General features: G+C 40.0%; 1 protein-coding gene across 1 annotated transcript in view; it reads right to left on the minus strand.

The window, feature by feature from the left end:
• Positions 1 to 25533, minus strand: part of CACNA1E (calcium voltage-gated channel subunit alpha1 E) — a 351045-nt gene that overhangs the window by 234812 nt on the left and 90700 nt on the right. The window contains exon 4 of the mRNA XM_032226797.1: positions 23791 to 23930. Within this exon, the coding sequence (XP_032082688.1) occupies positions 23791 to 23930 (140 nt within the window). The remainder of the gene's footprint in view (positions 1 to 23790; positions 23931 to 25533) is intronic.

A 25533-nucleotide genomic window follows, 5' to 3' on the forward strand; every position in this document is an offset into this window, starting at 1 on the left:
ACCCTAACCCTAACCCTAACCCTAACCCTAACCCTAACCCTAACCCTAACCCTAACCCTAACCTTAACGTGAATCGGCTTGCTTTCAAAGCACTTTTTAAAGTGCCCTTTTTTCTCCGCGGTCGCTGTTGTCGCGCTGCTGACAACAGCGACACGTTTTAATCGGGCGCGCTTTAGTGGACCGCGGTTTTGTCGTGCCACGCCCTAAAGCAAGTCTTATGTGGATTCTCTCTCTGGTGGGGGTGAGTTTTTTTTCCTCTTTAGAATATGTGTATGCATATGCATGTGTATAATTAATTAGAAAGAAAGGAAAATATGCTCAAATAACCAGCCTAGGATGCTCCACTGTTTCTACAGTTTTATTGTATATCCAGACCTACTTTGGCTCTATTACTAAAGTGGGATACACGCAAATAATTGAGGGAAAGCATTATCTTCTTGTACTTAAGGCATGAATAGTTGTACTGTTCAGTTTATTGGTTCTGATTCACTAGCTTATGTGTACCACTTTCTTTACTACTGTAGGAAGTTATCACCCAGCCCTCTCCCAGAAAAATGAAATATCCTAAGAAATATTGAAAAGGCAGAATATTTCTCTGGATGTGAAAAGTAAGAAACATGTTTTAAAAGACAGAATAGCTGCCTGCAGCTTCCTGCCCATCCCCCTTTGTCATTGAGCCATTAAATCCTGAGCTAGTCCACTTTACATAATAAAGAGTTCTACCCTTCAGCTCCAGAGTGATGGGATTAAGGCATGATAATATTGGCCCTTCTACCCAACTCACCACATGGCATCTGAGAACTCAACCAAACCTGGATTCAAAGCACAGCCTAGAGAGTTGCCCCTGCGTGGCCCCATGGGAGTCTGACAACCAATCAGAATACAAGCTCAAGATCAAAGGTCAGAGAGGGCATAAAACCAGGGACTCAGCATCTCAGGCCTCCCTTCTCTTTTTCTCCACCAACATTGAAACATGTGATCACCTTTTCTATTCAGGGCTCAAGCCACGTGGTCCTGTCCACCATTAAAACCATCTTTCCAAGCAGCCTCCATGTCTCCAGTGTCTTTTCCCCCACTTGGAGCCAAACCCAGAAAGACATTTCTTCCAACAATCTACATCCAGTGAAAAATGTGGTTACATGTTGAAAACCTTTTTTCATAACTATTGTGAAGTTCGGAAAAGCCCTTCTACTTTATTACGATTCTGTTGCAATGATGACCGCAGTAGAAAGTTCGTTCAGCCAAAATGCTCAATAAAGCTAGGAGATTCTTTTCCAAGCAAGTTTTTCAGAGTTCTTTTTAATAAGATTTATGAAAATGGACGAGGTAACAAGAAATCCAGCAACTGAACCATTTTCAGTTTAGAACCAATAAATCCCTGTGTCACAGACTTCCTAATTTTATTGCTACCAGCTTTCCAATGGACTACCGAAAAGGTGAGTCTGTTTGGTGATAACAGGGAAACTTGCAGATGGAATCTCCTGACCCTTAATCAGTCTGGGGAGTAAGTGCCACACTAGCCTTTTAAATGTGGTTATTGTAAGCCTTGCATAAGGGGAATGCTTAACTGATGGATGAATTGGAAGTAGTAGTATAAATAAAATGAATAATTTAGAATGGAGTTGGAATATCAAAAATGGAAAAAAATATTGAGATAAGCCTGGGTACTGAAAGCAATGAATAATAGCAATAAAATTCACCTGGAACAAATTAGAGGGGACAGAAACATTTCTGGAACAAATAGTGCACTTTAAAACACATACCAATTTGTTTTTCTCCTGCATGTTTTCTATGCAACAGAATGAACAAAAACATTAGCTGATTGACACTTGCACCATTAGCAGCAGCTACATCTGCAAAAATCAGAATACTATTTTTCTTTTCTTCAAGGCATGGTGATAAGTGTTGTATGATAATATTGTATCTGTAGCTCAAGCTATTGTTAAAGGCCCAGAAATAGGGATAGTTTTAAAAAAAGACCTGAACACACAAATACATTACCTTATTCCCTTCCTTACTGGGGAAATGGGGAGAGAAATAAGGGTACTCTTCATAAGATGATTGTTACACACACACAAACAGACATCCTGTCACCCTGGCATATGGTCTATGAATCATTCACAAAGCAGGCAAATTAAATATTCATCCAAATGAGAAGACCAAACACTTTGCTAATTGTCTGGGAAACAAGAGTACTGGAAAGCCTCATGGAGGAATCAGGCATCATGATTCACAGAGACAGAAAGAGAGATGGAATGGAATGGAACAGAATCAATCTGAACCTTCAACCACCTTTTAAGATAACCCTTGTTCATGAGCAAAATGAAACACGTCTAGCATAATACACACAAGCCTGTGGAAACAGAATGAAATGAGTTGGATAAAATGGATTCAGTTAAATCACATTATCCTCACCCAATTTCTTCAATATTTTTTTTCTAGCTGCCCTCGCCATAAAAAGTCCCACATAGTCTCATTGTAAACAGGGAGATACGGAGAGATTAAACAGGTGAAACCAGTATAAGAGATTTTAAACCGTTTCACATTATGCTGATTACATGCTCCTTTTCCGAAACAGAGTTCATTCAATAACAAAAAAACAAGGACCTACATTTTATACCATCCTGAAACCTAAAGTTGTCCCACATCATGTGTTACAGCATCTGGAGGACTATAACTGGTATATAAACTGGAAGAAAGATATTGCTGCAATATTGTTGAGATTCTCAAATAGTTGTAAAGAACAACGAAGTGGGATGGATCAGGAAATGGTTCAGTTTTAATAGGAGGTTTTCAAATCCTGTTTCCTGTTTGGCATCTTAGTGAATGATACTGTAAGAAGTTATCACCCAGCCCTCTCTCAGAAAAAATGAAATATCCTAGGAAATAATGAAAAGGCAGGATATTTCTCTGGATGTGAAAAGAAAGAAACATGTTTTAAAAGACAGAATAGCTGCCTGTAGCTTCCTGCCTATCCCCACTTTGTCAATGGGCCATTAAGAAGGCCAAGCTAGTCCCTTTACATAATAAAGACTTTTCCACTTCAACTCTAGGGGATGGGATTAAAGCATGATAATATTGGCCCTTTACTCAACTGACCACATGGCATCTGAGAACTCAACCAAACCTGGATTCAAAACGCAGCCTAGAGAGTTGCCCCTGCATGGCCCTATGGGACAACCAATCAGAATACATTTCTTACACAGGAACAGGAAACAGAGAGGTGGGACTAAACAGGTTATAAAAAGTCTAGCAAGCCCCTTCCTCGGCCCTTCTCTTTTTCTCCACCAACATTGAAGCCTGCGATCACCTTTTCTGTTCAGGGCTCAAGCCATGCGGTCCTGTCCACCATTAAAACCATCTTTCCAAGCAGCCTCCATGTCTCCAGTGTCTTTTTCCCCACTTGGAGCCGAACCCAGAAGGACATTTCTTTCGTCAATACATTATGTTCTGAATTGGACCGAATGAATACAACACTGCTAATCCTTCTAGACTTCTTAAAAACTTTGATAGATTCTTTCTGGTTCAGCTAATAGGACAGAACTAGAAAGTATCATTGAAGGAACAGAGACATACAAAGCCAGTGAGATATAAAAGATTCTGACACCAATAGAATGCCCCACATTGTTCCAAACAACATTTCTAATCAAAAAGCAACAAATTCAGAAGAATGCACACATCCACCCCTCCCCCCAGATTCCTTCAGGTTTATCTCTTTTTCCTTGATTCAAGAGAAATCTATATTGAACTCCAGGGATCAATTTTAATATTATGACTGCTGAGATGGCTTTGCAAGGATTCCCTATGTTTATTCAATATGCATAGTCTGAATGTGAATATTCTGGCCGTAAGTATTGGCTTTTTTTGCTCCTAATGACTGAATGTAGCACCGATCAATCAATACACGTGTAGATGTATTTCTGAGGTTTCTACAAATAAAAAGTGCCCATTTAAAACGAAACTAAACTGAAAGCATATTTCAGTAAACAACTTAGTGCAAAGAACTCCAGATTGGAAGAGCTTCTTGAAATATGTACAAGACCTTCTGTAGATAGAAAACGAACAGCCTTCTCTGAAGGCAGGTAATAGTGTTGTATCGTTACATAAGAACAATTAAAAATCAGAACTAATGCAGAAAAGTACCATAAATAGGAGAAAAACTGGAGCAATAAATCATATATGTATGTGTTGTGGCCCAGCAGGAGCCGTTGGAGCTGCCACCAGACTCCGACAGCGAGGGGCCCTATGAGTCGGCTCTGGACGATGTGGAGGACCCTGGACAGGGTTCCAACTCCGAGCAGGGCGAAGAGAGGCTGGTTGGCCACCAGGAGGCGCCTGAGCCTTGGACCAGTGGGGAGGAGACAAGGGAGTGTGATCCGGACGTCATGCATTGGAGCAGTGGGGAGGAGCCAAGGGAGTTGTTCCTGGATGCCCAGCAATGGAGAGCTAATAGGCGTAAGGAACAGTTGCGCAGTTACAAGAGATAATTGCACTCAGCTGGTGGTAATTAGGCTCCTCTGAAGACTATAAAAGGAATGATTGTGCACACGCCCTTTGCAGAAGTCAACGTATTCACTAGAGCTGGAAAACTTTCATGGTTAGATTGGCAGGCTGGATTGCTGCCAAGGTCTGGTCTGTGTGTTAATAAATCCTTGAAGTATCTTTGTCTCGGCATGCTTTGGTGTAGAACAAGGAGGGTCAGAACATGTATGTATACAGGCAGTCCTCGGCTTACACCATTCATTTGTGACCATTCAAAACTACAGCAACACTGAAAAAAGTGAGTTTGTGGCTGGCTTTTATAGTTTCAACTACTGCAGTCACATAATCAAAATTCAGCCACTTGGCAACTGCCATGTATTTATGATAGTTGCGGTGTCCCCTGGATCATGTGATCACCATCTGTAACCTTCCCAGCCAGCTTCCGAAAACATAGTCAATGGGGAAGACAGAGTCTCTTCATGATGAAAAGATTCCCTTAACAACTGCAGTGATTCACTTAACAATGTGGCCAAAAAAGGTCATAAAATGAGGCACAACTCACTTAACTGCCTTACTTAGCTGTTCTGTCCCCCCACCCTTTCTCGGCTCTTAACAAACGCAAGGACAAACTTAAAAAGGAACTTTTCTTTATCAGTTCACAGTTCAAACTGGCTTCGAGCCCCAAAAATAACATAAATACAAGTCTTTGACCAGATAACGTAATGAAAACAAATCTTTCTTACGGCAACTCAATTGAAGAAAACGAAAGCAAAACACTTCTTCCAAAGTCTCTATGAATCAGGGTTACAGACATACAGAGCACTTATCCAAGTGAATCTTACATAAACCACGACTGATGATCAAACAATGTTCTGCAAACCAAGGCACGCACGAAGGAACGTTGACTCCTGCAACTAGGGCGTGGCAGCATCCGTCCTTTTATCTCCAAACTTGCTTCTAACCAGCCCCAGCTGCATAATGAATCTTGTATCCCGAAAAGACTCACAGCAGACATCTGCTGAGTCACAACACTTAGCAATATAAATGTTGGGCTTAGTTGTGGTTATAAGCCAAAGTTTTACTTGTAGTGAGCAACTTCCTCTGCAGGTGAATTCTTACAACTTAATTCAAGTCAATTCAATTCAAGTCTTAATGAAAGAGCCGAGGTGGCGCAGTGGTTAGGTTGCAGTACTGCAGGCCACTTCAGCTGACTGTTATCTGCAGTTCAGCGGTTCTAATCTCAACGGCTCAAGGTTGACTCAGCCTTCCATCCTTCCCAGGTAGGTGAAATGAGGACCCAGACTGTGGGGGTGATATGCTGACTCTGTAAACCGCTTAGAGAGAGCTGAAAGCCCTATGAAGCGGTATATAAGTCTAACTGCTATTACTATTGCTAACTGCTAAGTCCTCTCATGGTAAGCCACTCAGAATCACCTGAGCCACAAAATGGGTGGCAAATAAAATTCATAAAATAAATAAATTGTACAAGAGCACATCATATCGCTTTGGAAATACATGTTTAATATATTATCAAGAATGTGTTGGTCTTTAAAATATCTTTAAACTAGTCATTATTTTGACTGCAATAGACTAATATTGCCGAACCCTCTGGAAACTGATTTATTGTGTTCTTTTAAGTAATCCTATAAGAGTTGCATTAAGTGTTCGTTCTGTAGTTTATTATTCCTTGTAAAACAGGTTGAACTTCCCTGTTTCCAATCCATATTTATGTATTGCTTAAGTCTTTTATTGTCCATCTCACTTCCTTCATGTAATGTAGCTAAATCAGTCAAAATACCCCATGCACAATTGCAGCACAATCACAGATGTCTCATCTCAAACTAACAATGGTCTTTCTTCCTACTGTCAGCATTCCAAGTATCATGTAGAATTAAATCAGAGTCCAAGGCAAAACCATCCTTAAAGTTCCAATTTAATAAAGCAGACATCTTAGCACATCTGTGTAAATCCCAATTCTGGAAATTACATCAGAATCCCACCCAGTTAAAAGTTCATGATCTTGTCCCCACGCCCACAAATCCATCACATGGTCCAATCTTCTTCATCCATGTTGGCGTCTCCACCCAGCTGCTTCTGGTCAGGTGTAAAAGTGCGGAGACAAAAGATGAGCTTGGCTTCTAGTAAAGAATGACAACAATACATTCCACAATCCTACCCCTTTCTATTCCCCCCTCCCATCAACTATACTAATGAAACAGCATAATGAAATAAGAGAAAGTGTGGCAGGCCAAAATTCTAAAAGGAATATAATTGCAGACCTGACACCTACTTTATACCTTTTTATTGTTTAGTTGGGGAAATTGAAAAAGTAACATAGGAAGGAATTTCCTAGGGAATCCTCATTTTGGAGGACAGCTGTAAGAATTTGTCTCTGTACCAGTTGAGGGATAAACAGATTAGCCATTTGTTAATCCTCAGATAAGCTTATCCTTCAAACACAGGGCTAATCTTAGCCATTATGTATTGTATGATATAGCAATGATCATAACCTTAGTATCTTACCACCTCATGCATGCCTATATCATTCATTTGAGAATGAAAGCATATGACATTCACCTATGTCCTCTCCTAAATCATAGTTATAAAGTAATTTTATAACAACTACCACATTGCTAACAACAGTCAGCCCTTTCTCGGTTAACAAGACAAAATATTGCAAGAATATAGTTCCGAGGACGTGCAGACACAGTTAAGTAGATGTGCTGGGGCTAAGACACTATTATGAAAGATTGCCATGTATTATTATATATCAAATGCAAGCTCTATTTATATCAAAATTAATATTCAATTTCTTGTACCTCTCTCTCCCACCTGCTTTACTAAAAAGACTCAAGAGCTATTTTTTGACACAAGATACAGTTTCCATCTGTTCCTTGTTTGGTACTAATTTGATCTACTATCTGGCTGTTTACTTTGGCCCATGTGACAACTAATTGTCACAATATCCCCTTCTTAGGGAAGATGCTTGAAAAGACACTGTAGAAGTTCAGCCGTTTCTCATTCCAACTCAGCAGTGGTGGCTTTCAAAATTTGTTGGAACCTACTCTGTGGGTGTGGCCTCCTTTGTGGGAGTGGCTTGCTGCCCATGTGACCAGATGGGAATGGCTTGCCAACCATGTGACCAGATATGAAATTATGAATTAGTACTTAGGTCGGTCCAAGTAGCTATTCAGAAGTTAGTGGTTAGAAGCAATCGTAAAGCAAGATATGGAATTAAAACTAGAAATATTTTGTTGGCTATTTGAAAGGGATTATAATATATATTTAATTTTACACATGTTAGCAGCTGCTGGAATTGTGTTTGCACAACAGTGGGAAAAAAACAGAGATATGTAAATGAATAAATATTACAATGTGCAGGAATAAATAAATTGACAATTAAAATCAAGAAGGCTTTGAATACTTTTTCAAGTGGAATTGGTTTTAGCAATTGCCAATGGAAACAGAAATTAGAAATCCAAAAATATGAAAGAAAACACCAATTATGTAAGGAAAGGTCCCTAAAATGTATAAGGAAATATTACTAGATCATTATTAATGCGTAGATAACTGCGGGAAATTACACACCCACCAGTGGTGGCTTTCAAAAATTGTTGGAACATACTCTGTGGATGTGGCCTCCTTTGTGGCAGTGGCTTGCCACCCATGTGACTGGATGGGAGTGGCTTGCCGCCCATGTGACCGGATATGAAATTATGAATTAGTACTTCGGTCGGTCCAAGTAGCTATTCAGAAACTCTGTTCATTGAAGCATGCAAGTCTTAAAGCTGTCAAGTTACAAGATCTTTGCCAGTGGTGGGTTTCAAAAAATTTTGGAACCTCTTCTGTAGGTGTGGCCTGCTTTCCGGGTCCACTGGTGGAACCTCTTCTTACCGGTTCGGTAGATTTGACGAACCGGTTCTACGGAATAGGTGCAAACTGGTAGGAACCCACCTCTGCAACTCAGGTTAAGATTCTGAGGGTAGCCAACTATTTATCTGAATCCCCTGATTAAGGGAAATCCATGCAGCGCCACACCAGTCTCCAGATGCAATGGTGGACTTGATGAAGATCAATATGTGGAAGATCAGTTTTAATTAAGATGTCAGCATCATAGCTTAATGTTTAATCTTTCAGTCTCACGCTGGAGCTCATCCTTAAGAAACTTCCTCTCTCTCCAGAATATGTGCACTGGGCTGCTCTGCATGTTGTATTGATATACTGGGTGATTGTACGAAGCTTTCCGTTGTTAATTGATAATATGTTGCTTTTTGCCAACTGCAATATTTGCTTTAAAGACCACGATCACCGAACCGGTTAGATCCGAAGCACACAATCAGTGGACCGGTTGTTAAACCGGCAGAATCCCACCACTAGATACAACCAGAAAAATAACTCTGTTTTGGGAAGTGCAAATACATTTATTGCTCAGGAATGGGAATTATTAATTACTTTACTGTTGTGGCCCAGCATGAGCTGTTGGAGCTGCCACCAGACTCCGACAGCGAGGGGCCCTATGAGTCAGCTTTGGAGGATGTGGAGGACCCTGGAAAGGGTTCCGACTCCGAGCAGGGTGCAGAGAGGCTGGTTGGCCACCAGGAGGTGCCCGAGTGTTGGACCAGTGGGGAGGAGACAAGGGAGAGTGATCCTGACTCCAGCAGTGAATTGTTCCTGGATGCCTGGCACCGAAGAGCTGATAGGCATAAGGAACAATTACGCAATTACAGGAGGTAATTGCACTCAGCTGGTGGTCATTAGGCTCCTCTCCAGACTATAAAAGGACTGCTTGTGCACACTCCCCTCTTGCAGAAGTCAACGCAGGAACTAATGTTGGAGAACATTATTTTGAGCTTGGCAGGCTGGATTGCTGCCAAGCCTTATCTGTGCTGGATTGCTGCCCAAGCTTGTCTGTGCCGGTTTGCTGCTAAGGACCTGTTTGTCTGTTAATTAAATGCCGTAATTTATCTTTGGCTCAGAGTGTGTTGGTTGGCCTTATTTTGGGGGAGGTATTATTATTTTTGAGGTACAGGAGTCAGGGAGTGTGGTCACCTGATGGTTGCTGCTGTGTTGCAATATTTTCAGGGGAGGGCTTATTTTAGCACATGCGCTCAAAAGCCCGATTGGACTTATTATCTGGGGAGGTCTTATTTTCAGGGAAACAGGATATTTCCGTTGGTTTTTGTTATGAGCTACCCAGAGTTGTAACAGACAAAGTGAGCATCCATACAAGTCTTTTAAATAAATAAAGACCCTGGGGTTGGGCTCATAAATCAATTTATTTTATCTGTTGTAGTTTAGTGCCTTGTGCAAATCCAGCCATATTGATTATAAACTATAACTATGATTTAATGTATTGTTTGAAAACATGACTTATTGAATAATGACTTATTCACCAATGGTTAAAAACCATGTGATATTTATATTTCAAAAAGGAGCAGAGGGCTCAGTAAGCAAGCAATAAGGTTTCAGGTGGACAGTATGAGTTTTCCTGGCTATTGAATCTACATATCGAGCTGTGGTGACGCAGTGGTTAGAATGCAGTACTGCAGGCTACTTCTGCTGACTGCCAGCTGCCAGAAGTTTGGCAGTTTGAATCTCACGGGCTCAAGATTGGCTCAGCCTTTCATCCTTCCAAGGTCGGTAAAATGACCCAGATTGTTGAGGGCAATATGCTGACTCTATAAACCACTTAGAGAGGATGGTAAAGCACCGTGAAGTGGTATATAACTTTAAATGCTACTGCTATTGCTACATATTTCAATTAAAATTATAAAGGAACACGGAGGAAGAAAGTTATCCTATAACAAATTGTTAAAGGAAAAATACACGTGTTAAGCTTAAAGGCCACAAAATTAATAATGCTTTTTACATTTTAAAGTTGCTCAGCCACTTTGCCAGATACATAAAGGAATCTGTACATTTTTTTTCTGAAACCTGACCAAATAACTAGGAAGAAAAAAGCATTTCAGGGTTTGTAGTGCCCCCCCCTCCCCCGCGCGTGCTATCTAGCAACCCTAGATCAGGGACTCTTGACTTTAACCAGAAGGTGAAGATGATATTGTTGTTGTTTGCAAATTGCTGTATTTTTCAAAGTAAAAAAAACAAACTAAAAAAATAGTAGACTTGTTAAAATTTAAAGTGTAAAAATGATAGATGAGGATGGATTTTTAACAAGTCTAGTTTCCCTCAACAGGTTCTCTCATTGTTACTTCTGCACCCTAAAATCCCTGCTGACATCATTGGCGCCGAGGTGGCACAGTGATTAAGGTGCAGTACTGCAGGCCACTTCAGCTGACTGTTATCTGCAGTTCAGCGGTTCTAATCTCACCGGCTCAAGGTTGACTCAGCCTTCCATCCTTCCCAGGTGGGTGAAATGAGGACCCAGACTGTGGGGGCGATATGCTGACTCTGTAAACCGCTTAGAGAGGGCTGAAAGCCCTATGAAGCGGTATATAAGTCTTAACTGCTATTGCTACTGCTATCATTCTTCCCCCAAATTATGAGTAAAAAAAAAACTTAGGGGGGAAAAAAAAGCAAAATAGTAGACTTGTTAAAATTTAAAGTGTAAAAATGATAGATGAGAATGGATTTTTAACAAGTCTAGTTTTCCTCAAGAGGTTCTCTCATTGTCACATCTGCACCCTAAAATCCCAGCTGACATCATTCTTCTCCCCAAATTATGAGTAATTTCCCATTCACATTCTCCTGGCCTCCCTCCGCCCATCCTTTTAGAAGCTTTACATTTCTTTGTCTTGTGCTTAGCAGGGAGTCTCACATGAAACCCAGCCTGAGACAAAGACTTGCAAATACCAAGGAACCACCTGGGGATAGATTGATAGGGGAAATGAAGTCTTGCCTGCAGAGGGAAGATTCCCCCCCCAGAAGAGCCAGTCTGTGCCAGATAACATAGCACTGAATTTCAGTTGCAAGGAGCAGGTGCAGAACAGTGGTGAGATTCAAATAATTTAACAACCGGTTCTCTGCCCTAATGATTTCTTCCAGCAAACAGTTTACCAAATTGCTCAGAAGGTTAACAACCGGTTCTCCCAAAGTGGTGCGAACTGGCTGAATCCCACCACTGGTGCAGAAGTTAGTCACTGAAGAAGGTTGTGATTCCAGCCAGAACTTCTGGTGCCCTAGACTCTATATAGTGGATATTTTGTTAGACAATTCTTAAGAAATCTAAAAGAAATGTGTATTACATGCTCTCCAGTTTCTCTTTGATGAAAATTTGGACACTTCTGTATATACTTGCACCTCCATTCTCACATCACAGCATTGGGCTTTAGATATTTATAGATGGATGGATGCTCTACATCTGCTAAAATGTATGTATTAGTTATTTTTCTGTATTAATATGAACATCTAAAGGATTCTCTATCTGACATGATAGATCTGGGCCTGTTGCAAAAAGTATCTTAGGTTACAATAAAAATGTGTTAAGATAAAGTCTGCTCTCCCTTGGAAACAGAAAAGCTAGCAGTTATTTTAATTTATTACTGCTACTAATTAATCTTGCAGAACCGGCAGCGACCCAGGCCTGACTTCCACTACTGGTTTGGCTGAACCGGGCCGAACTGTCAGCAACCCACCTCTGGATTCAAACCACTGAACTGCCAACCTTTCTGATCAAGAAGCTCAGCATCTTATCCACTGAGCCACTGTGACCACCTAAAAATACTCTCTAGGTGATTGTTAAAATCTACTAGCACAATATCTGCTTATAACAGAGACAAGTCTACCAATGGTATCAAAGTACTATGTTTTAATAAAAGTGGGGTAAAAATGAAATAAATAAAAAAGTAGATTTTTCCTTCCTTCCCCCCCAACTACCTCCTCTTCTTTGCTTAAATTTCAAAACTACATGGGGAATGTATCCGACTCCTTTCTTCTTCCAGTAAGAACATAACTACTTTATAGTTATTTGTATAAAAAGCAAAGTCATTTGTGGTCTTCTGTGTTCCCTTCTCTTTCACTAGGCTTTATTTAAGACACAGACCCTCAATTATTATTCCCCACATTCATATCAAGAAAAACTGGTTGCTCCATTCCTGATTTTCCAAAGGCTTCAAGACTTAGTGTCCTGATCCTCCATTTATGTATCTTGGCATGGCCGAGGTGGCGCAGTGGTTAAATGCAGCACTGCAGGCTACTTCAGCTGATGGCAGTTCTGCAGTTCGACTGTTCAAATCTCACCGGCTCAGGGTTGACTCAGCCTTCCATCCTTCCGAGGTGGGTAAAATGAGGACCCGGATTGTTGTTGGGGGCGATATGCTGACTCTGTAAACCACTTAGAGAGGGCTGAAAGCCCTATGAAGCGGTATATAAGTCTAACTGCTATTGCTATTGCTAATCTCCATCAGAGTGTCATCTGAACTTCTTCCTTTAAAGCTCCAGTCACAGTCAGTCAAATTGTTTTCTTGCTGCATCATTTATCTAGAATTGTCCTTATTATGTCTCCTATCAATCTCCTTATTTCATTTCCCTGCTTTCTTTTCATCTTGGAAAGGAGTAAACTGGTTTCTTGCAGCAGGAAAACAGCCAAGCTAATGTGTCTTTGCCTTGATCGCCACAAACCACTTGAGAGCTTAAGTTGCAGTTTTATAGCACAATTTCATGTCTAAGCTAAAATGTAAATTGGGAACGTTTCGTTTTCACTGCTGCATAGCTTCTCCCTGAAACAAGGACATTCCACTCAAATGGGGCTACTAAGATAATTTCCCTCTCGTTTTTCCCATGCTAAGAATGAAAGTCAAAAATGCTAATTAGAATTAATTGCAAAATAGTATCTTATTTCTCATAGACGGTGAATGACAATATTGTATGCGTGTTTAATAAGGAACTTTCTAATGTTGGTAATTATCCTAATTAGGAATGGGTTTTTTTATATATATTTTTATTTTTATTACATAGACAACACATACACACAACAATTTAAAAAAAAACCATCATCACATAGAGCATGTCGTTTGGTTACAGGTGTTTTAACATCCATATTCTCGAATAATATTTACCACCTCAGATGTTTCATCTAGTATAACTAAATACCTCACTTTCATTGTACAGTATATGTTCAGTTACAATTAGTATTATTTTTTTCCAGTAAATCAAGATTCCCTTACATTCTTGATTATCTATTTGATAACAGTATACCTTTATATAATCCCATGTAATAGAAAAAAAATTTTTTTTTACCAACCATTTATATTTGTATATCACTGTTTTCAATTATGCATAATTCCACCAATCGACTATCAGGTATGCTTATGTTCATTATTATCCTTGTACATCATACATTCAAACAGAAATCTTATTCCTTCATTTTTCAACAAAATATTCTAAATAGTCGCTACAAATATTCCCTTATTAAAATTATTTATCAACAACAAGATATCATTGTAGTATGTTCTTAACATTATACATTATATCACCAGTCCTCTATCAAGTATACATAAAATCATTATTATCCTGCTAAGAATGGAAGTCAAAAATACTAATTAGAATTAATTGCAAAATAGTATCTTTCTCATAGACGGTGAATGACAATATTGTATGCGTGTTTAATAAGCAAGTTTCTAATGTTGGTAATTATCCTAATTAGAAATGTTTTTTTTTCCTGTACTTGACTTAGTGATTGCTAATAATTCCAATTTCAATGTTTGACCAGTTTTGAGTTGCAAATCAAATTAGGTTTGTTTTGTCATTACTACAAGAAAGGAAAAAAAAACCCCTCTCCCCATATCTTTTTATAAGCTGTGTTTGTCACGCACAATTTAAGGCTTCCAAACAGTCATTTTAGTAGATTGCAAGCTTCTCATAAGTAACGAGTCAAATATACTTACTGAAAACTACCTAATGGATTTCAAAGAATTCCTCCATTTTGGGGGACAATTTTCATTAATCTAATTGCTAATGAGCATTTTAGCTGAGGTCTTCCTATTTATTTTCAACCACAATTGGGACTGGAATTTCTGTCTCTAAGTGGTGTGGCAATTAAGTGAATCATGCCTGGTTTTACAACCTTTTTTGCTGTGGTTGTTAAGTGAATCGCACAGTTGCTAAGAGCCGAGGTGGCGCAGTGGTTAAAGTGCAGCACTGCAGGCTACTTCAGCTGACTGTTAGCTGCAGTTCGGCGGTTCAAATCTCACCGGCTCAGGGTTGACTCAGCCTTCCATCCTTCCGAGGTGGGTGAAATGAGGACCCGGATTGTTGTTGGGGGCGATATGCTGACTGTAAACCGCTTAGAGAGGGCTGAAAGCCCTATGAAGTGGTATATAAGTCTAACTGCTATTGCTATTGCTATTCTCCCGTTGACTTTCTTGTCAGAAGCTCCTGGAAAGGCAGCGAATGGTAATCATGTGACCCCAGAATGTTGCAACCATCATAAATATATTCCATTTGATAAGCATTCAAACTCTGATCATCTGATCCTGGAGATGCTGCAATGATCATATATGTGAGAATTGGTCATAAGTCACTTTTTTCATAACTTTAAACAGTCGATAAACAAATGATTGTAAGTCAAGAGCGATCTATATTATCATTTATTGACTGATCTATTTAGAGAAAGGAGGGAAATCAATATGTATTTTATCTTCTAGTTTTTCTTTTCTTTCATTTTAATGTTTTAAACCGAGTTTTCTTTGAAATCTGCTCTTTTTCCGCTGCTGATACGTTTGAAACCTCTCAATAGGCGGTGGCCAGTTGGATAAAATTTAGGAAGGGAGAGGTAATCACTACTTCTATAGTTTTTAGGTGTGTAATTAATTCTCAGAAATATATTTATCTCAGTTTATAATATGCAATTAAATAGAAAGAATAATCCTAATAAAATGGGTTAAAATGTTTTTTAACAGTAGCGCACAAGGAAATTAGGAATGGATTATAAGTATTTATTTCACACACCAAACACATTGTTTCAATGTTGTTGCAGTGCATTTAAAATACTAAAATACTGAAATCCGGCTACGGAACAGACTACTGGAAAGAAGAATATTTAGCAAATTTAAGAGGGGGTCCTTACTTGAAGAAGACAGGGCTTTTGCAGTGTAACAAAGTTATTTAAGCTTTTGTACTCTGGTCTTTGACAAATGTATCTCCTACCTGTTCACAAAGAGAGAGAAATCGCAAAGCCCATTCTATTCCTGGTCCGGCTGTACATAATAAATAATCTATATATATATGACACCAATGACCATAAATGCTCATCTCTCATAAATGTTCATCTTTCAGGCATTGCTTAGTCAAGCAAGCTAGGTTGCCTTATTAATCAGAATGCTATATGTAAGAAACTTACATGATATTAACATATGATAGATAAATTAAAACATAAATAATTAAGGAGAGAAGCAACCTAAAACTAAGGAGAAATTTCCTGACAGTTTACAAAAATTAATCAGTGGAACGACTTGACTCCAAAAGTTGTGGGTGGAGATTTTTAAGCAGAGATTGAACAACCATTTTTTTTTAATGACATAGGGGTTTTCTGCTGGAGCAGAGGGTTGGATTAGAAGATACCAAGGTCCCTTCCAACTCTCTTATTCTGTTAAATGGTGCTTCTTGCCACTGAGGAGAAGATCTTTCTCATCCCTAATTGCCTGGTATAGTTTTAACTGGAATCTGATCTTTATGAAAAGCTACATCTTTTATCTGGAATCATATTCTGAGTTACATTTAATTCACTACCGAGAGAGAGAAATTGCAAAGCCCATTCATTTTCCTGGTCCGGCTGTACATAATAAATAATCTGGAAATAATCTTAATATTATAAAAAACATAAAGTCCTGAGAGAAATAGTTAACTATAATTTCTGCCCTACAAGACTGTTTCTTTCTGTCTGCGTCTATAAGGCTCTGAATTCCAAATGCAAATGCTTCTTACTATTAAAAGACCCCTTGCAAAATCGGCACAAGGCCGATCTTGCAAAAAATAGATAGCAATCTTCACTAAAACATGGGATTAGCTTGGGAAAACAAGGAAGTGTGAGAAAGAAGCTAAAGGCTGTCCTGCATTGATTCTCTTTGGTATCAAAGGGAAGGAAGGGGAAACACTGGCTTTTGAAATTCTGTTGCTATTGCCTATATCAGTGATGGGGAATCTTTTTTGGCTCGTGTGCCATAAGTGGGGGGAGTGCAGGGGGGTTGTGTGTGGGTGTGCCACACCCATAATGCAATGCGTTACCCCCTCCCAGTGCACATGCGCACATGAAAGGCGCTTCCCCCCCATTTTCCTCCTCATTCTAGAACAGTGTTTCTCAACCTTGGCGACTTTAAGTCCTGTGGACTTCAACTCCCAGAATCCCCCAGCCAGCAGAGCTCTGCTGGCTGGGGGATTCTGGGAGTTGAAGTCCACAGGACTTAAAGTCGCCAAGGTTGAGAAACACTGTTCTAGAAAGTACATCTGAATATCCCCCATATCCAACATAGTAAAACACCCAAAAGAGCAAACTGCTGTAATTTCTAGAGTCAAATTCTCCTCCCAGAGGAGAATATTATAGGTATTTTCTCTAGTTTGCACTGAACTTTTTCAGAAAGCAAAAAACGTCATGAGGTGTTTCTACTCTCTGCTCCCACACAGGCCAATAAGCATACCCAGTCTAAAAGAAGTACAGGGCGGGGCATAACCTTTTCCTAGGGGGTCACAGCAAGATCGACAGCAGTTTACAACTTCCGCGACACCTCATTTTAAAGCCCATAAAAAACTGAATTGAATGAGCTATTAAATGTTAAATTTGCTTTAGGAATGGCTGGAAAATTCGATTCGGAAGAACAAAGGATCATTGACAGAATAAAATGCATTGCCTTTCGAGAGGCTCGCGATGCTGGAGCGACGTTTATCAATCGAAAATGGATTGCAAACAAATTGAAACGTCATCTGGATTGGGTTACTGATAATTGGAACAAAACAGCCCAAGAATGTTTCACAAAATTTGGAGAAGGGAGTCCTCTGCAACTGTCCCAAGAAAGCAAAGCCATCATTGCAACTGGCAGTCTCAAACAACGAAAAGGAAACCGAAAAGTGGCCCAAGAAATCCTTCAAATTCGTGGAAAACGAGTTGATCAAAGGACAATCGGCCGATATCGAGAACGAGAAGGTTTGAAGCCATTCCACGTCATTTGCAAACCATTGAAAACTCAAACACACGTTCAAGATCAGCTTTGGTTGTGCGATTGGTTGTCTGAATGGACCGAGGAAGATTTTCTTCATTTGGCGCCATCTGATGAATTCTTCGTTTATGCCATTCGAAAACCGAATTTCCAGAACGATCGAATTTGGGCTAAAGACGTCGACGACATCGCCAAACATGAACGATATCGACAAATCGTTCGCAATCCGACTTGCATCGGGATTTTCGTCATTTTCACAGCCAAGAAACTGCATTGGGTTTTGAAGGATAAAGGGGAATCCTGGGATGGCAGTTATTTCCGTGAGAAAATTTTATTGGAGAATGTCATTCCATTTCTCAGTGATCCAGACAATGTCTTGGTGGTTGGTGAGGCTGTCTTTCTTCATGACAAAGCTCCTTGCATGCGTGCAAATGCGACTCAGCAATTGTTAAAGGAAACAATGTCGAATTTTGGGGCAATGACGTCTGGCCGGGAAATTCGCCAGATCTCAATCCGGCAGAGAACATTGGGGCCATAATTAAGGATGAAGTGGAAGCTCTGATGATTCAGGAGCAAGGTCAAAATCGATATTCGGTTGAAACTTTGAGAATGAATTTGGAAACTGTGTTGAAAAATCTGGAAAATCGAACGGAACTGTTTGAAGATTTGTTGTGTTCTTATCCACCTCGTTTGAATGCTGTTCGAAGGGCTAATGGTGGTCATACTGACTATTAAATCGTGTCAATAAACTCAGTTTTTGATGGGCTTTCGAATGGTGTATGAATTATTTGTGTTGTTATTACAAGTGTTGCTGTGACCCCCTAGGAAAAGGTTATGCCCCGCCCTGTATGTTTATATATTTTACACAACCATAAACATAAGGACATAAGGAGCCGAGGTGGCGCAGTGATTAGGGTGCAATACTGCAGGCCACTTCAGCTGACTGTTATCTGCAGTTCAGCGGTTCTAATCTCACCGGCTCAAGGTTGACTCAGCCTTCCATCCTTCCGAGGTGGGTGAAACAAGGACCCACACAGTGGGAGCAATATGCTGACTCTATAAACTGCTTAGAGAGGGCTGAAAGCCCTATGAAGCGGTATATAAGTCTAACTGCTATTGCTATAAGGAGGTTCTATTGTCCAGAGACCAATGTAAGATACCCAAAGGGCTTTTTTTTTGAGGAGGGAGGGTACCTTCAAGTCAATGATAACTCCTGATGACCTCTAGACAAGTCCCTGCAGTTTTCTTCGCAAGATTTTCACAAGGAATTTTACCTCAGCCTCTGCCTGAGGGCTCAGAAACCTTGACTGTCCCAAGATCACCTGGCTGGTTTTCTGCTAGGTGGGACTTAGAATCTTCCAGTTTCTAGCCCAGTGCCTTAACTACTTCTTGATCCATCCAAAGTATATTTTGCCCAAAAAATATTCATAATACTTCCAACCTTCGTTGCATGCATCGTGCCTGCATGCATACAGACTTATATAATTCAGAGAGAGCAAGAAAACCACCTAATGTTAAACAATGAAATATATTGATATATCAGCTTGATCTGATCATCACTGATAATCCATTGAGCAAGCGTTCTGTAACATGTTCATAATTCTGTCTAAAGTAATACCATGCCAAAAGTCCCTGAAGATACCAAGTCACATATGTCTAGCAAAGAATAATTAGCTTAGGCTGCCATTTCAGAGAGAATTCCACATTGAGTGTATAATTCATAAATGTACTTTATTTGGTAGCATTCACAGAGCAGAACATAATGCTGGCAATCTCTATCACGCACTCAAAATTATTTCCAAACCTTTCTTAAATGTGCCCTGTAAGGATTGTTAATGCTGTGTCTTTCAAAGCACTGTGAAACGTATTAGCTATACAGATTTTTAAAGGGCCTAACAAAACATCCGCCAGATAATTGGAATGTCTATGAAGTGCTTGTGCCTTTCATTACTCAGCTGTACATTAAAAGGATATCAATACAAAAGGATGTGCAAATAACTTAAAGTGGTTTATTAAATGTGTTTTAAATGAGTTATTCCAGAAAAAAATGTTCAGGTTATGCCTGTTAATGCACACTATCTACTAAAGTTAGTAATGGGTACTATGCAGTGGTGGGTTTCAAAAATTGTTCGAACCTACTCTGTGGGTGTGGCCTCCTTTGTGGGAGTGGCTTGCTGCCCATGTGACCAGATGGGAGTGGCTTGCCGCCCATGTGACCGGATATGAAGATGCCGACGACACTTGTCAGAACCACCTTAAATAACCTCACACCCAGCACTGGCATGCATAAGAATATGATGTAAACTTGTTTTTTAAAAGGCATCTTTGGTTTGCGTTAAAACAACTTCAACACACGCAATGTTCTAATTGCACCACAAACGCAGTCGTTATCCTTACCTTTCACAGAGGCACTGAGTTTTATAAATATGAGCATGATAGTGTAGAATAATCATATCCAAGGACCAGTGGTGGGTTTCAAAAAAGTTTGGAACCTCTTCTGTAGGTGTGACCTGCTTTCCGGGTCCACTGGTGGAACCTCTTCTAACCAGTTCGGTAGATTTGACGAACCGGTTCTACCGAATAGGTGCGTACTGGTAGGAACCCACCTCTGGTACTATGTTAAATATTACTTCAGCTATCTCTTAATTCAATTGTTTTGGAAAGAAAGCTGCCTGCCTTATTTCCAGAGCAACTTAAACAGGGCAGGCTTTGTCTTCTTATCAGGCAAGAAAAGTAATCTGTGATGAGGATGAATGGCTGCTGATCTCACAAAAATATAGGGAACCTTTGAAAACTGGATCCAGGGTTTCCTTTTTTCCAATATTGATCCTATAGAGTTCTCAACCTTTCCAACTCTGTGGACCGGAAGTGGTGGCAACGACTGCAGCCACGGGATTAGGGGTGGTTTCGTGCACATGGACGAAAGGACCACAGATCAAGCCCAGGCTGCAGACTGGGATTGTGGAGCCCTGCTACAGAGGAGGGTTATTTGAAAGGCTATAAATCAACAAATCCCCATATAGAGTTCTAATTAGCATGTTACTTTTTCTTTTCTCTCATTTTCAGGTCTGCCAAAATAGAGATTTGGGGGAGAGAAGGGTAGATGGACAAATTTAAGAAACAAGGACATTAGTGTCAAGCTTCGTTCCAGACACAGCAATAAATCTCAACTCTCCAGACAAGATTCCCTCACTTTCAAGAATTTGCTTACAACAGAAGTCCACAGTCACCACAGAGCTACGTTAGTTCCTTTGTAGCTGACAAGAATGAAACCATATTTTCAGAGAAAATCTGTTTATTGCAGTATGCACAAATCAAGGTTCAAGGTTCATTTTATTTATATGCCGCCCTATTCCCGGCGGGACTCAGGGCAGCGCACAAACCCAAAGGAGGGGAAGGGAAACACAAGAACTACAACAAAAAGTACAGGGAATTTAAAACAACCAACAGCCACACGATTCGAGAAGGGAAGGGAACTCATCGACCCCAGGCCTGCTGACACAGCCAGGTTTTAACGGCTTTTCGGAAGGCCTGGAGAGAGGTGAGGGTCCGAATCTCTGCGGGGAGCTCGTTCCAAAGGGCCGGAGCCGCCACAGAGAAGGCCCTCCCCTGGGTAGTAGCCAGATGACATTGGCCAGTAGATGGAACCCGGAGGAGGCCTAATATGTGGGATCTAATGGGCCTTTGGGAGGAAATTGGCAGCAGGTGGTCTCTCAAGTACCCAGGTCCAATACCATGAAGGGCTTTATAAGTGACGACTAGCACCTTGAAGCGTATCCGGAGACCAATCGGTAACCAGTGCAGCTCACGGAGGATAGGTGTAACGTGGGTGTACCGAGGTGCACCCACAATCGCTCGCGCGGCTGCGTTCTGGACGAGTTGGAGTCTCCGAATGCTCTTCAAGGGCTGCCCCGTGTAGAGCGCAAGTCTTTCTATAAATCTACAGTTTAACATTTTCAATCCTATGCTCTTTCCTCCCAACTTTTCGAATCACTGGGGATTTACTTGTTGCTTCATTATCTTGAGATTTGAGGTTGTTCCTCAGGGTTGACATAACAGTTGCTTTCCGGCCTGCAAAGAACTGGTTCCTGTCTTACTAATTTTATGCCTTACAATAAAGCCTCTTCAGATAACAGCACAAAAGATTAGTACTTTGCCACACGTGGAATAAATGTCAGAGAATTGATAATTCACAAGTCAAGACCTCACAAGTCGAGATGTGTAGAACCTACAGAATTTTATTTCATGCTTTAGGAACTAGAAAGTCAAAATTACCATTTGAGAATAGGAACATTTTCCTTGAGTTCAGCTATATTTTATTCTCTCAAATAATATGAGGCCAGATTATATTATCTTCCACTCTCCCCGTATGTGATCTTTGTGGTATCCTGATAAAGCATCTGAAAAAGTAGGCAGGATGTGATTGCCATCTTATACCTTACAATTAAAGATTAATTATATATGGTTAGTGAGTACCCTGTAGATCATGGATGTCAAACTCGATTGTGTTAGTCGTTACTCAAAGTGCTAGTCGTTACTTATAAAGCCCTGCATGGCATCGGACCTGGGTACCTGAGAGACCGCCTCCTGCCAATTACCTCCCAAAGACCGACTCGATCTCACAGGCTTGGCCTTCTCCGGGTTCCATCTGCCAGCCAATGTCGGCTGGCGAACCCCCGGGGGAGATGCTGCTCCGGCCCTCTGGAACGAGCTCCCCGTGGAGATCCGGACCCTTACTACCCTCCCGGCCTTCCGTAAAGCTACTAAGTCCTGGCTGTTCCGACAGGCTGGGGGCTGTTGAAGTATCCAGCCCCACTCCATTTGTGACTATTGTGTATTTTTAAATTTTTTGTATTGTCTTATTTATTCCCCTTTCCCTGTTTTATTGTGAGCTGCCCGGAGTCCTTTGGGAGTGGGCGGCATACAAAACTAATAAAACAAACAAACAAACAAACGTGATGTATCATGATGTATTGCAATGTTTTTGGCCTTTCCTGAGCTGGGGTGGGTGTGGCCTGTGCATGACACATCCAGGCCATGGGGCACCATTTTGACACCCGTATTATAGATAGAAGTAATAAATTTGACAATTATTTTAGATAATTTTTCAGTCCTGAAGTCATACAGAATCTTCACAACCACACTTTGATAATATAACGTTAACTCTAAACATAACTACTGATGTTATACAAACACATTGCAATGTGAGGTTAAATTACTTAGTAGAGTATAAAGTAGTAGCAATTTGACTACTTTTGACATGTTATGGTTAGACCATCAGTGCTGGTTAGAAAATTGTTCTGAGAAATTGGGAAATTATTCATATTCCTCGTATTAAGGATTGAATTCAAGAGATGTGTGATTTATATGTTTTTGAAAAGGCATTTTATCTATTAATTTTTTTAAAAAATGATTCAATGTGTTTTTTCTCTCTGACATCGATTTCATGATATTTTGTAATGTCAGACAAGCATTAATTTTACCCGTTCAGATGAATTTATAAATTTGTTTGATATTTATTATATAATATACGTCAATAGCTTCCCCCTCTCTCTTAGTTTTTATTTATTTATTTATTTATTTATTTATTTACTTATTTATTTACTTATTTATTTATTTATCTATTTATTTATTAGACTTATATACCGCTTCATAAGGCTTTCAGCCCTCTCTAAGCGGTTTACAATTATTATTTTTTAGCAAACTGAGTCAGCAACTTGCCCCCAACAATCCGGGTCCTCATTTCACCCACCTCGGAAGGATGGAAGGCTGAGTCGACCTTGAGCCGGTGAGGTTTGAACCGCTGAACTGCAGATCACAGTCAGCTAAAGTGGCCTGCAGTACTGCACCCTAACCACTGCGCCACCTCGGCTCTTTTTGCTTTGTTTTTGTAATTTGTCATGAATTTCTTTCCCTTTTTGCACATTTAAATTTTTTACATTCATTTATCTAAAACTTGTTAATAAACGAACAAGTAATAAGTTTATTTTTAAAAAAAACTTATGGAGGTGGAGATGATCAGGCTTAAGGAATGAATCAGATAGTTTGAAAAACAGTTAACGCTTCCTGTTGCAAATTCTCTCACTTGAACTTGCTTTAAACTTTTTTAGAAAAGAAATTGTTCTTACACACATTGTCCAATGTCCAAAAACATTCTCAGTAACTTTAAATAATGCAATGACTATGAATAAAACAAACTTACCCACTTAGGACCACAATGAAATCCATGACATTCCATCCATTTCGCAGGTATGAACCCTTGTGGAAAACGAATCCCAATGCAACTATTTTAATGCCAGCTTCAAAGCAAAAAATCCCAATAAAATAAGGTTCTGTCTTTTCCTACAATGACAGAGGAAACAAACAGATCAGAAATTGTAATTAGCAACTATCAAGGGGAAAGTTTTGGAGCTTCCTAATTGCAATTTCTAATTAGAGTTTTGCGTGACCTATGTTTATTCAATCCAACTGAATTCAACAGGATTTAATAAGGTCATAGTCTTAGATTATTTACTGAGATGGCCTTGAACTTTTTCAGAATATAATCAGTAAATTAAAAAGCAAAAGAAAAACATTAGTTCTGATTAATAATCCAGACAAGTTCTAAACAGTCCTATTGATTTCAGAAGAATTTCCCTTAAGTGGGATGGATATGTCAACATCCAATGAATTCCTTTTTAGTGCCACACTTTATATGGGACTAAAAGATTTTAAATATTAAGCTTAGGCTCTTTGTGACGAATGAAAACCTTGTTGCCTGCTAATTCTTGTTCTCTCACTCTCCCTCCCTCCCACACACACACAACTGCTACATGTTTAAAGCAACAACAAAAACTAGTTCCAATTACTTAGATCAGATGGTACATTTTAATAGTGTTAACATAATTCACTAATCTGATGACAAGTGGGCATCTATCACTATCTTATCTCCCCATCACAGACAACATTTACTTCCTAGTAATTTACAAGCTTGCTAATTTGTTCAAATTCAGAATGGCTCCATGCAGAGTGTACAGGAAACAGTTTCAAACAACAAAATTTAGTAATAAATCCTGGTTTTCACACCCCAATCTTTTGGCTTAATTTATTGTATGCTCCCAGCCACTTTGTAGTGGCTTTGTAAAACCAGGAAAATGGCAACTTGGCCTAGACTAATTTTCAGAAGAAATAAGAGCCAAGAGTGTTCTGTGCCAACTAGGCAGTGGTGGGTTTCAAAAATTGTTGGAACCTACTCTGTGGGTGTGGCCTCCTTTGTGGGAGTGGCTTGCCGCCCATGTGATCGGATAGGAGTGGCTTGCCGCCCATGTGACCGGATATGAAATTATGAATTAGTACTTAGGTCAGTCCAAGTGGCTATTCAGAAACTCTGGCATTGAAGCATGCAAGTCTTAAAGCTGTCAAGTTACAAGATTCTTGCACCCCTAACCGTTTAGAAAAAAAAAATCTAGGGGTCTTCAAACTTGACAGCTTTAAGACTTGTGGACTTCAACTCCCAGAATTCCTCCTCCAGTCACGTTGGCTCAGGAACTCTGGCATTGAAGCATGCAAGTCTTAAAGTTACAAGATCCCTGCACCCCTAATCCTTTAGCAATAGTGGGTTTCAAAAAATTTTGGAACCTCTTCTGTAGGTGTGGCCTGCTTTCCGGGTCCACTGGTGGAACCTCTTCTAACCGGTCCGGTAGATTTGACGAACCGGTTCTACCGAATAGGTGCGAACTGGTAGGAACCCACCTCTGCAACTAGAGTTGGAACTCTGCAATTACAACAAGCATCTCCAGCCTTTGCTAAAAGACTGGAGGACTATTCTACATCATGATAACACCCCAAACTCTGAAGGTCAAGACAAATCGGAATAGCTGCTGATTTATCATCCTTGAGACTGAAATTATACAATGGCAAAACTGCAGTGCTGTCTAGAAGAAAGGAAAATCAAACAAAAATCAAA

Source organism: Thamnophis elegans, chromosome 11, assembly GCF_009769535.1.
Source record: "Thamnophis elegans isolate rThaEle1 chromosome 11, rThaEle1.pri, whole genome shotgun sequence".
Taxonomy (NCBI): Eukaryota; Metazoa; Chordata; class Lepidosauria; order Squamata; family Colubridae; genus Thamnophis; species Thamnophis elegans.